We start from the raw sequence: 14,126 nt of genomic DNA, 5'->3' as shown, positions 1-14,126 counted from the left end.
GTGTGTATATAACGTGTTAACATAATACGTGTGTATATAATAAGTGTGTATATAACGTGTTAACATAATATGTGTGTATATAATGAGTGTATATAACGTGTTAACATAATATGTGTGCATATAATAAGTGTGTATATAACGTGTTAACATAATACGTGTGTATATAATAAGTGTATATATAATGTGTTAACATCATACGTTTGTATATAACATGTTAACATAATACGTGTGTATAAAATAAGTGTGTATATAATAAGTCTGTATAGAACGTGTTAACATAATACGTGTGTATATAATAAGTGTGTATATAATAAGTGTGTAGATAACGTGTTAACATAAGACATGTGTATATAATAAGTGTGTATATAACGTGTTAACATAATACGTGTGTATGTAATAAGTGTGTTTATAATAATTGTGTATATAACGTGTTAACATAATACGTGTGCATATAAGTGTGTATATTACGTGTGTATATAACATGTTAACATAATACGTGTGTATAAAATAAGTGTGTATATAATAAGTGTATATATAACGTGTCAACATAATACGTGTGTATGTAGTAAGTGTATATATAACGTGTTTACATAATACGTGTGTATATAACGTGTGCAGCATGTCACGTATAACGTGTGTATATAATAAGTGTGTATATAACGTGTGTATAATATGTGTGTGTATAATACGTATGTATACAAGTGTGTATTTAACGTGTGTACATAATATTGTTGTGGGGCCAGGTGTTGGCGGCGAGCACGATCGCTAGATGGAGTAGAGTCGGCTCCACCGAACACCGAAAATTTAGATCGTGCTCCTCAGAGAACTCTCAAAGGCACGGGTCCCTTGCAGGACCGTGAATCGCCAATAATTCGGCCGCGTGGAATAGGGTTAATTGCCAACTTCAATATACCTAAGTATCCACGCGGCAAAGCCACCGGGGAATTCACACCCTCGGCAGGCCTCGAGCGGAACGAGCCGTTATCGTGCTCGAACCGTGCGTAACCCGAGCGGATGGTTACCAAGACCCGTCGGTCCAAATGCACAATTTACCGTTTCCCAATTTCTCAACACGCACAATGCTAAGCCAAGGAAGGAAACACAGAAACGAGCTGGAACATTTAACAGGGGATTTATTTATAATGGGGGGAAGGGAACACACAAAGAGCAGAGCTATCACGACTATAAGAAATGCAAATTTACACACAAGCACTTATACAGCTGCTACTTAAAGACGGGCCCACACACAGACACACGTACACACAGAAATGGACCACGTCGGGCCTTTATTGAAGGCTTCCAGCTCGAGGACAGGTGAGCTGGAGACCAGAGACTATGCTTGGACCTGTCCACCTCATGTGGTCTGCGACGATCCGGCTCGGCGGGACTCGAACCCGCAACATGATGCCGCTCCAAGCACCAGGTACTGCACTCTCCAACCGGCCACGCACCAATCAACCAAGACCAAGGAGATCAGAGATGACGATGACGACCACCACGACGACCACGACCACGACAACCTTTTACCACCAATGCTCCCAGCCTGGCGTCCTTATACTGTATTCCTTTTTCCTCCGGTGTGAGCAAATCACCGTCTGAGGCGCTCTCTACCCTCATTGGACGGGGCGTCGTGGGAAAGTCGCCTTCTGTGGCGTGATTGGACAAGGGGAACGCCCCTGCCTTCCTGGGCGGAGTCCCGGTCTGAGGCGATGGAAATCTCTGCCCACGTACGTGGCCGAACGCACGTGGGCAATGGCGTCAGTGTGTGATGTGAAGTAGATTTGTTGTAAACGAAACTCTGCAGCGCACACATGTAATTCCCATTAGACACAGGAAGGGGGCCCTAAATATAAACACACACTTACCGATATAACTGTTCTATAAGGGCCTTAATGTTGTGTGCAGTAAGCTTCCAAATTTGGAACAATATGTGTGCATATAACATGTGCAGCATGTCACATATATTGTGTGCATATTACATGTGCAATACGTCATGTATAACGTGTGTATATAATTTGTATAATATGTCCCATATAATGTGTGTATATAACAAGCGTGTATATAACGTGTGTGTGTATATAACATCTGCATACATAACATGTGCAATATGTCATGTATAACACGTGTGTATATATAACGTGTGTGTTTACATATAGCATGTGTGTACTGTGTATATAATATGTGTGTATATAACATGTATGTATATAATGTGTATGTATATAACGTGTGTATACATACAACATGTGTGTATATAATGTGTATATAACGTGTGTGTAATTAATGTGTGTATATAACAAGCATGTATATAACGTGTGTATTTCACATGTGTGTATACATATAACATGTGTGTATATAATGTGTGTATATAATGTGTGTGTGTATATAATGTGTGTGTATATAACGTGTGTGTAGATAACATGTGCAATATGTAACATATAACACATGCGTATATAATGTCCAATATAATATGTGTACATAACATGTGCAATATGTCATATATAACTTGTGTTTATATTATGTCCCATATAATATGTCTGAATATGTCATGCATAATGTGTGTGTGTGTGTGTGTGTGTGTAGCATGTGCAATATGTCACGCATAAAATGTGTGTATATAATAACGTGTAAAAATCACAATTGTGCATGTCTACATGTAAATCACGATTCATGTATGTGTGTGTGTGTGCTTACGTGCTGCCGCCACCAGTCATTCTCTCCCCTCGCGAGTCTCTCAGGCTGAATGGAGCCTACCCTGGTCCTGAAGCATCCATGTTCACCACATCAAGGAACCACGATTCATGGACAAAGCTGTCTCCTTATCCATGCTGCGCCCGATGGAAACCTATCTGGTCTGAAGCATCCAGATTAACCTCAGAAAGAAACCACAACTCATGGACCAATCTATCGCCACATTCATGGCCCAGTAGCCCTCCCCGGTTTTGAAGCATACAGCTTAACCACAGCAAGCAACCATGATTCATGGACCAAGCCGTCTCATTATCCATGCTGCACTCCCCCCTCCCCCCCCCCCACCAATCCATCCCAAAGTGGCGACGATGTAAATCCCTGAAACCTCCTCGGCGATGTAGATGTAGATGTAGATCTACCTCCCAATGTAGATTGCATCGATGTAGATCGACCTCTAGTGTGGCCTCTGATGTATGCCCAGTCTCAGTAATCTCCCTCTCGGTCCCATCTCTCCCCAGTCTCCAATCTCCCAGATGGGACAGAATTGGCAAAACCCATCAAGCAGCAAGGCAAGTCGAGGGCACTACACCGTGTCCTGCCCGCACATCAATTGGCTCAAATCGACTCAACTCAAATAACAAATAATTTTATAAATTTTTAATCAACTGAACTTACCTCCCATTAATAACCATCCACAACCTTTTGAGATATCATGGAATCTCGTTTAAGCCCCATCTCTCAATGGTGAAGAACCAGTTGAAAATTAAATAATTCTTGTATCCAGATCTGGATTCGGATCTTCTCCAAAATCAAATCAATTCTTCCTAGTGGCACTCCCAATATGTCCACGTAGTTTCTGTAGTGAACATAGTTTCATAGTCCACATCGTTTCAGAGTTAACTTCCATAATCTTTTGAGATATTGTGCTATATCGATTTTGGCCCTGTCTCTCAATGGTGAAGAATCACTAAAAAATTATCAGATCTGGATCTGGATTCAGATCTTCACCAAAATTAAGTGTTGCTGTCCTTGGATGGTCACCTACACACACACAAAATTTTTTCATAACGATTGCTTGAAAATCGCATGACAAACAAAAAATAGAATAAAAAAAATGATGTGACAAAATTAAAATAAATCTGTGGCCAAAAATCGTGTGACAAACAAGCAGACAGACAAACGCTACAGACCAACATACTTGGTGAAACATTTTTTTTTTCCACGTAACAAACAGACCCAAATGCAATTCCATCTCCTTCGGCGAGGGTAATAAAGACGGAACGTAAAATTCATAATTACCTCCCACTTTCTTCCCTTATCCTTACGTTTTCCAGTGCACTGAGGTGTATTGAAATATAAGCAGTAGGTATGTTTTTGCTTCATGCATATAACTTCATGGGGTTTTTTTTTGGCCTACACAAAAAAGGTATGCGTCAGAAGAACGTGTTACATGTTTGGAACATCGCCCATCGAGCGGGTACTCTGGTGGCAAGCTATAAAAGAGCTGGGGAGCACACTGCAGTGCCAGGATTGCTGGAGAATCCCATCTCCAACCTAGCAATAACTGGGAATCGATGTGAGAGTAAGTCTCTGTCTTGTGATTATGGCAACAGAGAGCATCTGAGGCTATATCAGAAGGCTTTTCATACAATGTCAATAAAATGGTTTTCCCCATGATTTTGGGATGCATGAACCTTTCAACATCAGGAAGCTGTCAAATGCAATACTTGTTTCAACATTCACTGTTACTTTTTAGGTAACCGTGAGATGACTATTAGTATATTTAAACTCCTCCTTCTTCCCTTATCCCGTGTATGGAACCACCTTCCAGCGGCTGTTGTGTCACAGTCCTCACACTTCCCTTCAGGGCTTCAAGTAAGCAACGCACCACTATCTTGTCATTGACAATTCTGACCCATGACCTTTAATACCCCCGTTAACCTTTCCTAACCCAACCATCCTACTTACGAGTTTCAGTGTTCCCATCCATCCATCCATTGTGACCATACTCTGTGCAGAGCATTGGTGCTGCTTTAGCAGTCTCCTTGGCAATTGGGCACAATCCGGTACAGGTCGCCACTCCGACACAGGTCAGTGTTCCCTCTGCTCCTCAATCCCTTCTTTTCCTGTTTGGTCAATCCATAGATGTTTGTCACACTGTCAGGTCGACCATGACCCTTGTTCCTGGAAAGGTAAAAAACATAAGCAATCCGAGAACGGCATTCGGTAGAGTGCATAGTCTGAATGAGTTTGGTTTCATCCTCTGCCAGGCTGAAAAGTTTACGTTTAGTAGCCCACTGATAGGCCCGATCTGCATCCGAAGCTGAACCAAAATCTAATGGCCTTGTTCTTATTACCTACTCAAATCATTCACTGAGTTTCGTCCAAATCCGTCCATAATGAGTTGAGATATTGTGCTACATATCGTTTGGGTACAATCTCGCAAAGGTGAAGCATCACTTTAAAAATTCTAGTATCCAGATCTTCATGAAAATCGAATCAATTAGTCCTGGTCACACACCCAACCAGTCCACCAAATTTCGTCTGAATCCTTCAATAACATGTTGAGATATCCTGCTCACAGACAAATAGACAGGTGTGAAAACGTAACCTCTGCCAACCTTCAGTGGCGGAGGTGACAGCAACACTTATACTGGACAGCATGAGAAGATCAACCCAATTCTTTCTGATTATTTAGCTACGAGGATTCGGTGAGGGAAAAGTTTTTTTACCATTAGCAAGATAAATATTGACCATCTCCAGGGAGTTCCAGATGTGGGTGACATGAGACCATGCATCCAATCAGCTTGAAATTTAAAACATATTCCCCATAACTACTAGATCATAATTGTAACGTTTCACGTCGATTGATAAGTGGTTTAAGATAAATAATTTTTTTGGAGATTTTTACTCAATCCAATATGGCTGCTAGACCATGTGACCTATTAATTATTCGCCAACACCCTGGTATCCCCAAGGTTTGGGGAACATGTAGGTGAAGTTTCCCCTCGATTTGTCAAGCCGTTCAGGAGGAGATTTTTAAAGGTTTATTCTTCAAAAAAATCATAGCTGCCAAACCATGTGACCTCTGACGCCATAGGTGGAGAACTTTATGGTCCTTGTCGATTGGTGATCATACCTGTAAAGTTTCGCCTCGATCTATTCAGCCATTTAAAAAGTTAAAAAAAAAGATTTTTGAAGGTTTTTAGGTGAAAAAAAGGCTGCTGAACCACATGACTGATTAATCATCAATTTTTTTCCCACATACAATTTATCCTGAGATGACCCTGAAAATTTTTGATAGTGATCGGATAAAGCATTCAACACATACAATTATGACGTCATAACGAAGCCACCATAACGAAGAAAAAATAATGCTTCCAGCGACTTTATCATCAGAGGCATAAAAAAAAAGTTTATTTGAATGTCTTGATCATCTTGAATGGCTATCTTACAAAGTGAAACCTGGTGCCATCGACTCGGATATTTATTATGCAGATTACACCACAAAAGAGACGGTTTTTTTAAGTCAAACGTTGGCAACTCCGAACGGCGATGACATTTACTTGATGAAGCTTCCTCAGCCACATTGAAATCTGTGTGAACTCATTTCAGATGTCTTTGTATGCGAAACCGTAACATGCAAGAGGAAACAGTTTCCATGGTATCTGATGGTAAGATTTAGTCTTCCTTCGAAATTTCTATGATGACCATCCTGCCGAAGTTTGCTCAACCTGATGATCATATGAACACTGTGTGGCCCGGCAACGGTCAGCGGCTTGCCGGCTTTCTCTTTTCCACAAGGTTTGAAGAAGCATTCAGCCATTATCTGTGCTTGAACAGTAAAAAAAAAAAGACAAATCGATTTTTAATCAAATGTGACAGCTAATTTGCATAACAAAGAATTTCAAACGCATCCAATAATCATTTGAATGACTTCATTGAAATTGGCGACCCTTGAAACATGGGCTTAGACACCTCTTTTATGGTGTTTTGATGTTTTCTTGCAAAGATGTGGTGTTGGCTGAATGGTTGCGGTGGTGGGCTTGGGATCCTAGGGTCCTGAGCTCAAATCCTGCTTGGCTGCTGAATTAATACCAGGTGGGTTTGACTCAGCCTGCCATCCTTCTGAGGTTAGCAAAATGAGTACCAGCTTTCTGGGATGATTGAGCCATTTGAGTATCCTGTGTCAGAGTGGTGACCTGTCCAGGAGTGTGCCCAATAGCCCAGGAGACTGCTGAGGCAGCACCAACACTCTGCACAAAGTATGTGCTACATTGTGTGACCATGGAAACTCAGCACCAACACTCTGCACATGCCCAATGGATTTGGATTGGATATGTGAAATAATTGTATTTTTGTTAATGGTGACAACGATTGCATAATAATGGAGTTTTAGAAAAATGCTCAAGTTTGCCAAGGTGGCATCACTCGGTTTCGTTATCCAAGAGGCTTTGAAGATATCAAAAGTGAAAAAAAACGTTTGATGGACGTCAATGCACGCTTCATCCTCAACATGTAATTTCACATCCGAACTATCTTGTGTATATTACGAATCATTGTGTCTGTCCATGAGTTTGTCTGCACCTTGCTTACGGCGGCTGCTTCCTGCGGTTTGAAAACCTGCTCACGCAGGCAAAGCTCAACATTCACTTTTGAAATGATGGGAGAAGAGGCATGAATAATGTTGATACCAAATTTTATTTTGCAAGCAGGATATTCGACATTCTTCTTAGACAAATCCAAACTCCATCACCAAATGTTGCACCACCATTTTGTGGTGGGCGGTATATATATCTCAGAGCTTTGGCTCTGAGTGAAATCAAGAGTACAACACAATTAACCTTTTTAAGGTCCACGAAATAACTGATAAATTAGCTCAAACTTTTCCCGTCACTGGGGACGGGTACTTTTGCTTGATTTCCCCGTCACGGTGGATGAGTTCCTTTGCTTATATGGGATAATTCACACAAAGGAAAATAATATGTAATTATATGACGACATTCAAATCTTTGCCGAAAAGTTTAAATGACTATTGATGCATCTTCACATGTTGACATTGAGACATTTTGTGAATTCGAATGTGTTTTTGTAAATTATTTGGTTGACGAAATGCCTTTTTACAAACTGTGCACTTGTATGGCTTCTGTTCCGTGTGAATTCGAATATGCTGCCCCAAGCCACTTGGATTGGAAAATGCCTTGGCACATACTGTGCACTTGTGTCGCTTCTCACCTGTATGAATCGTATTGTGTTGTACCAAACCACTTGAATAAGCAAATGCCTTGGTGCAGACTGTGCAAGTGTAGGGCTTTTCTCCTGTATGGATTCGAATATGTTGCTGCAAGTTATATGATTGACGAAATGCCTTGGTGCAAAATTTGCACTTAAAGGGCTTCTCTCCCGTGTGGATTCTTATATGCCTCCCTAGAGTACCGGACTGAGCAAATGCTTTGGAGCACATTGTGCACTTGTAGGGCCTTTCTCCCATGTGAACTCGAATATGTGTTTCCAAACAGTTCAAAGAAAAGAATGGTTTATCACAGGTCGGACACTTTTTGAAGAATGTGCACTTATAGGGCTTGTCGCCCGGGTGTGTATTCATATGACGTCGCAAATGATCTGGTCGAGAAAATTCCCTGCTGCAAGTTGTGCATTTAAAGGGTCTCTCACCCGTGTGAGTTCGCATATGGTATTGCAAAGAATGTTTATGATTAAATGACTTGCTGCAAAAGGAACACTTATGGAACATTTTTTTAAAGTGAATTCGCTTGTGTGACTTACTTTCACTCTTGTGATCAAAACTCAAAGAACAACGACGGCACTTGAACTTCTTGTCTCTCAAACGCTTTTCTGTGTATATATCGTGTTGGACTTGCACAAAACAATCCTCTTGGAACAGTGCGTTGAGATTCGTCTGGCAAAGCTCCATTTGTTTCCCTGGGAAGTCAAACATAAACACATCAAATGCCATTCATGAAACAAATGCATCCTTACAAATTCAATGATGTGTGAAACATCTTTCCATTCTACACAAAACACACCCAACAAGTAGTTTCTTTCATAACAGCCATGCACTGAAGCGATTCATAAGTGAGATTCATCTAGAGTGATTTGGTTCACTGTTGTTAGTGTTTGACCAAAGATTCACACCAGAATTGACATCAACTAGAGTATAATCTGAGCGACTTGCACACCATTCATTAAAAGCCAAGCACTTTGTATAAGTCTTCCGATATATTTATTGCAGTGATCTAAGAATCATATTAGAACAAGTATATCTACAAATGCATCATAAACACATTTTAAAAAACCAAGAAAAAGAGCAATCAGAGATGGCAGCACTCGCCAAGACTTGGTTTGTGTAGTTTTGTGTTGTGTGTTTATGTACTGGTGTGTTAGGTAATTAATAAGAGACATAACGAGAACTGCCACTTATTACTGCTGGCAGTGATGACGGTACCAAAACGTCCCGCTTTAATGCAAACCTGCTTTGATCGGACACCTGACCCTGACCCACCACATTTATTGTTATTCAGTTGGATTAAGAACGGGATTTAAATAAATTCAATTCAAATCAAATGGAAGACCAAATAGGTACAGTCCTGCATCCTTACTATAATTCACAGACCAGTGTTTGTGGGTTTCTTTGTGGGTTTATTTGTTGGGCTACTCTGACAGTTCTGGCCCAATTACATCCAGACTTGCGACAGAGGATCAGCATAACCCCAATTAATGGAGAGGGTGTTTTTATCTTTGCTGGTGGTCTTTGGGGAGTGAAGGAGGGGGGGGGATTTAGGATGCAAATTCTCGATGTGAATGCGTATGGTGTCGCACCACCTCCAGGTGGGGGAGGGTATTACAAGTCTCCACCATTTACAGAACACGATTCCTGTCCCCACATTTTCCAGTACAGTGAGGTGTTTTGAATTATAAGCAGTAGGTATATTTTTGCTTCATGAACGTAACTCGGGTTATTTATTTTTCCTAAACAGAGCTGTCACTTGCCTATACACCACCCAAATAAAGGTATGTGCCAGAAGAACATGTTGCATGATTGGAACAAGATCGCCAGTAGTGTGGGTACTCTGCAAGTTGGAGTAATCAGAAGGAACCCAAACAAACAAAAAGCAAAGATGGAATCATCAGGAGGAACCGAGACAGGATTCGCATTTCAGCTGCCACCCCTCTACCCGCAAATCCATCCAGGCGCAGTAAAGTGAGCCTTATTCAAAAAAATAACAATAATAACAAAATCAAAAAGAACCCAGATTCAAAAAATTAAATAATTCTCCCTGCAACATCATGCATCTGATAAGGCTGAAATTAAAAACATATATTCCCCATCACTACTAGATCATAAATGTGAAGTTTCATGTTGATTGATGAAGTGGTTCAAGAAAAACAATTTTTTCTTAATATTTTCACTCAATCCAATATAGCTGCCAGACCATGTGACTGATCAATTATTCGCGAATACCCTGGTATCCCCAAGGCTTGGGGAATATTTGTGTGAATTTTCCCCTCGATCTCTCCATCCCGTTCTGGAGAAGATTTTTATGTTTTAGGGTAAATCCTATATGGCTGCCAAACCATGTGACCTCTGATGTCATGTGTGTGAACCTTTTGTTCCTCATGCATAGACAGTCATAAATGTAAAGTTTCACCTTGATCTGCTCAGCCATTTCAGAGAAGAAGATTTTTGAAGGTTTTTCTTTTTAAAGCGATATGGCTGCTGAATCACATGACCTATGACGTCATCAATTTTTTTATCCCGAGATGACCCTCAAATTTTTCATCCTAATCAGATGTAGCATTCTACATCTGTAATTATGACATCAAAACGAAGGCACATATGAAGTCATAAAACAAAAATCACATTCCCCAGGAGGTGTACTTGCCATGTGCAAAGTATCAATTTTTTTCCTTGGGGCGGTTCCAGAGATGGAGGTCCAAAGTTTTTCCGTTTTTCTAGCATGGCTGCCACACCACGTGACCTATGATGTCATAATTATCAATAAAACATTCCACACGAGTTGTCGCTCCTGTGTTGAAAACTTCCTCTTAGTCTGACAAGCGGTTGGGGAGAAAAACACAAGTTCTGTGTGGACAAACAAACAAACAGACCCAAATATAATACCCTCTCCTCTGGCAAGGGTAACAACAGTGTCCCTTTGCATGAATTACTTATGAAGACATTATGTAATACACAATGGATAAAATAAGTGTATGGGATTTGAACCAAGATCCGTAGAATATGACAAATATGCTCATAAGTGAATAACAAAGAGCCAAGTTCACCAACCTCTCAGCCTATTGCTTCCTTGGCAAAATAAACTCAATAAGAGCGAAAATTACTTTTCAATACGTCCCCTACCAGTCCCAATGAATGTTCATTTATTTGGGCGGTATATAATGGTGTCATTATTCACCACCCATCACCGAGATATGGAATTGGGAAGCAGCGGTCTACAAAAATCCTCCAGCGCATGATGTCGAGGTGATGCATGACGGTCAAGGTGATAATTCCATATCTAGGCGATGCAAGACGTCATCGCTGGGCACCGAAGGGAGTACTCAGTTTTTACACCGTTTTCTTTCTTGGTATTTATTAATTTGGCATGCGGGCGGTGCACTTTGAATGTACTGCCTTCGGCGCCTGGCGTTGCTGCCTTGCAGCACGTGCAGTCAGAATTGGGAAGGAGCAGTGTACAATAATTGATTGATTAATTGCATCATAAAAAAAATCGTAAAACAATAAATTTCTGAAACAATTGGCTAATAGCAGTCCTAAACCACCACTGTTTCATCTGAATCTGGAACTATTTGAAAATAAAGTAATTAATCGAAAAATTGAACAATTAATTGATTAATCAATAAATCAAAAACACCCTTCATAGCCAAATCACTTCATCACTGTCGTGTCCAAATATCAGCTTCCGAGGTCAAATGGTGCATGAGATATTGCCAGGATGAGAAGTAAAATAAATAAGTAATGAATAAATCAATAACAATTTCGTAATTAATCAATTGTTTAATCAAAAGATAAAATAATAACTTTTTGCCAAAGCACATCTTCACTTTTGTCCCCAAATTTCAGCTTCCGAGATCAAAGAATGGCTGAGATATCGCTCGGACAAACAAGAAAACAAACAAACAAACAACAAAATAAACCAATGTCACCCGCAGGGTGACCCGTATCTTGCCAAAAGGTGACCACGTGTGACTTCTGTAAGGTCACACTGAGGTGAACAGAGCTGCTATCCACCAGGAGCGACTCCTTGAGGAATATTTGCCTACGAGAGATTCCAATGAGAATCGTTCTACAGAGTAACCATGAAAAATATGCTTTTGCCTCATAACGTCACCAAATGATGTCATAATGTCTCAAGCTTGACATATGTAGAAAGCACTCATCGAGGTGTTCAATTTGAGGTACTACACGATATGGTTCCTAAAACTTGAAAATTTGACCTTGGGGTCAAATATGTTTGACCTGAGGCGCTAACCATGAAGGTCAAGGCCAATCGTCACCAAAAATTAATCAGCTGAGCGCCAGACCATGAACTATATTCCCATGAAGTTTGAAGACGATCCGATCAAAATTACTCAAAAAATAAGGGTTTCGTCGACTCCCCTGATTTGCGACAAAGTGACCTTGACCTTTGTCCTTGACCTTCAAAATTTTATGCGCTGAAAGGGACCTCTATAGGCCTCTGATATGCGAAGTTACAAAAATTTCCAATCATAACTGTGCTCTGCAGAGTGATTTATACGTGATTACAGACCAAAAAAAAAAAAAAAAAAACATATGAAGGTCAAGGCCAATCGCCACCAAAAATTAATCAGCTGAGCGCCAGACCATGAACTATATTCCCATGAAGTTTGAAGACGATCCGATCAAAATTACTCAAAAAAATAAGGGTTTCGTCGACTCCCCTGATTTGCGCCAAAGTGACCTTGACCTTTGACCTTGACCTTCAAAATTTTGTGCACTGAAAGGGACCTCTATAGGCCTCTGATATGCGAAGTTACAAAAATTTCCGATGATAACTGTGCTCTGCAGAATTTTTTATACGTGATTACAGACAAACAAAACAAAACAAAAATATAATAAAAATAAAAAAAACATACAAGCTGACTAACATATCTTGCAAAACTTCGTTTTGGCAAGATAACAAACAAACAAACGAAGTGAAAACTGAGCACTCTTTTCCTTCGATGCCTGACGATGGCATCATGCATTGCCTGGATATGGAATTGGGAAAGAGTGGTGTCCAACAATAAAACAAACGGAGTGAAAACTGAGTACTCCCTTCCTTCGGCGCCTGGCGATGGCGTCATGCATCGCCTGGATATAGAATTGGGAAGTAAATATGTACAAAAGAAAACAAGCAGAGTGAAAACTGAGTACTCTCTTCCTTCGGCACCTGGCGATGGCGTCATGCATCGCCTGGATATAGAATTGGGAAGTAAATATGTACAAAAAACAAACAGAGTGAAAACTGAGTGCTCCCTTCCTTTGGTGCCTGGCAATGACATCATGCATCGCCTGGATATGGAATTGGGAAGGCGCGGTGAACAACAAACAAACAAACAAAAAAAAGAAAACGGAGTAAAATCTGACTACTCTCTTCCTTCGGCGCCTGGCGATGACTTCATGCATCACCTCGATGTGGAATTGGGAAAGAGCGGTGTACAACAATTCTCATTAACTCTATCTTTTGTAGACTCGAAACCAATAAAGACAACTAGGATAACAAACCGGAGACAAAAATTTGTTTGTGTTTAACACATGCTTGAGCCGATACCGGCACCAAAATGATGAAGAAGAAACTCTCTCACCCACCGTGTTTCATTAGTTTACAGGTTTTGCCTATTTTGTATTAAAAATAACCCGATATACATCCATGGAGCAAAAACATGCCTACAGCTTATGTGCATATATAATACATCGTGGTGATATATACCTGGATTCATTCAAATTTCACTGAGCAATGGACTAACACGCAGGCCAGAGGCCTGCCGATCTGTGCTGCTTCATGGAATTGCGGCGCATGATTTTATTAGAGTGGAGTCATGCGAGCTGTTCAGCCAATAGGTGTCAAGCAGTGGGTGGAGTCAGTGCAGCTGAACATTGACCCATGTATAATGTATCATATGTGATATTTTCTAAATCTAAAAAAGGACGTACCTCCCTGAAATATTGAAGAAACACCCTGAAACTCTTTTCTGTAACTTATCATAATAAAGCCATGTGCCAAGTTTCAGTTGTATATGTTAAAGGGTATGGGGGAAAAAAGTCGGAAAAACCACAGGTGGAACGGATGGATGGACAGATGGACAGACGGAGAGCAAATCTATACTCCTCTCCGTTGAAACCGGAAGGGGACAAACAAGCAGTTTCTTTCATGCCAGCCATCAAATCAAGTTATTTA

The 14,126-nt window shown here is 40.5% G+C and overlaps 1 protein-coding gene across 11 annotated transcripts in view; it reads right to left on the bottom strand.

Annotated features, from left to right (window-relative positions):
• The window catches only part of LOC147025021 (uncharacterized), a 291,362-nt gene that overhangs the window by 207,717 nt on the left and 69,519 nt on the right, over positions 1-14,126 (bottom strand). For 8 of the 11 annotated variants that reach the window (XM_085885567.1, XM_085885566.1, XM_085885582.1 and 5 more), the window contains one exon: positions 8,473-8,628. In XM_085885567.1, the coding sequence (XP_085741693.1) occupies positions 8,473-8,628 (156 nt within the window). Of the gene's footprint in view, positions 1-2,691; positions 2,967-7,370; positions 8,629-14,126 lie in introns of those variants that run through there. The other 3 variants (XM_085885572.1, XM_085885574.1, XM_085885580.1) reach the window with 3 other exon arrangements.

Source organism: Eptatretus burgeri, chromosome 6 (genome assembly GCF_056783735.1).
Source record: "Eptatretus burgeri isolate ZD-2024b chromosome 6, Ebu_testis_v1, whole genome shotgun sequence".
Taxonomy (NCBI): domain Eukaryota; kingdom Metazoa; phylum Chordata; class Myxini; order Myxiniformes; family Myxinidae; genus Eptatretus; species Eptatretus burgeri.
Note: the sequence above shows the minus strand (reverse complement) of the source record. Positions and strands in the feature narration are given on the sequence as shown.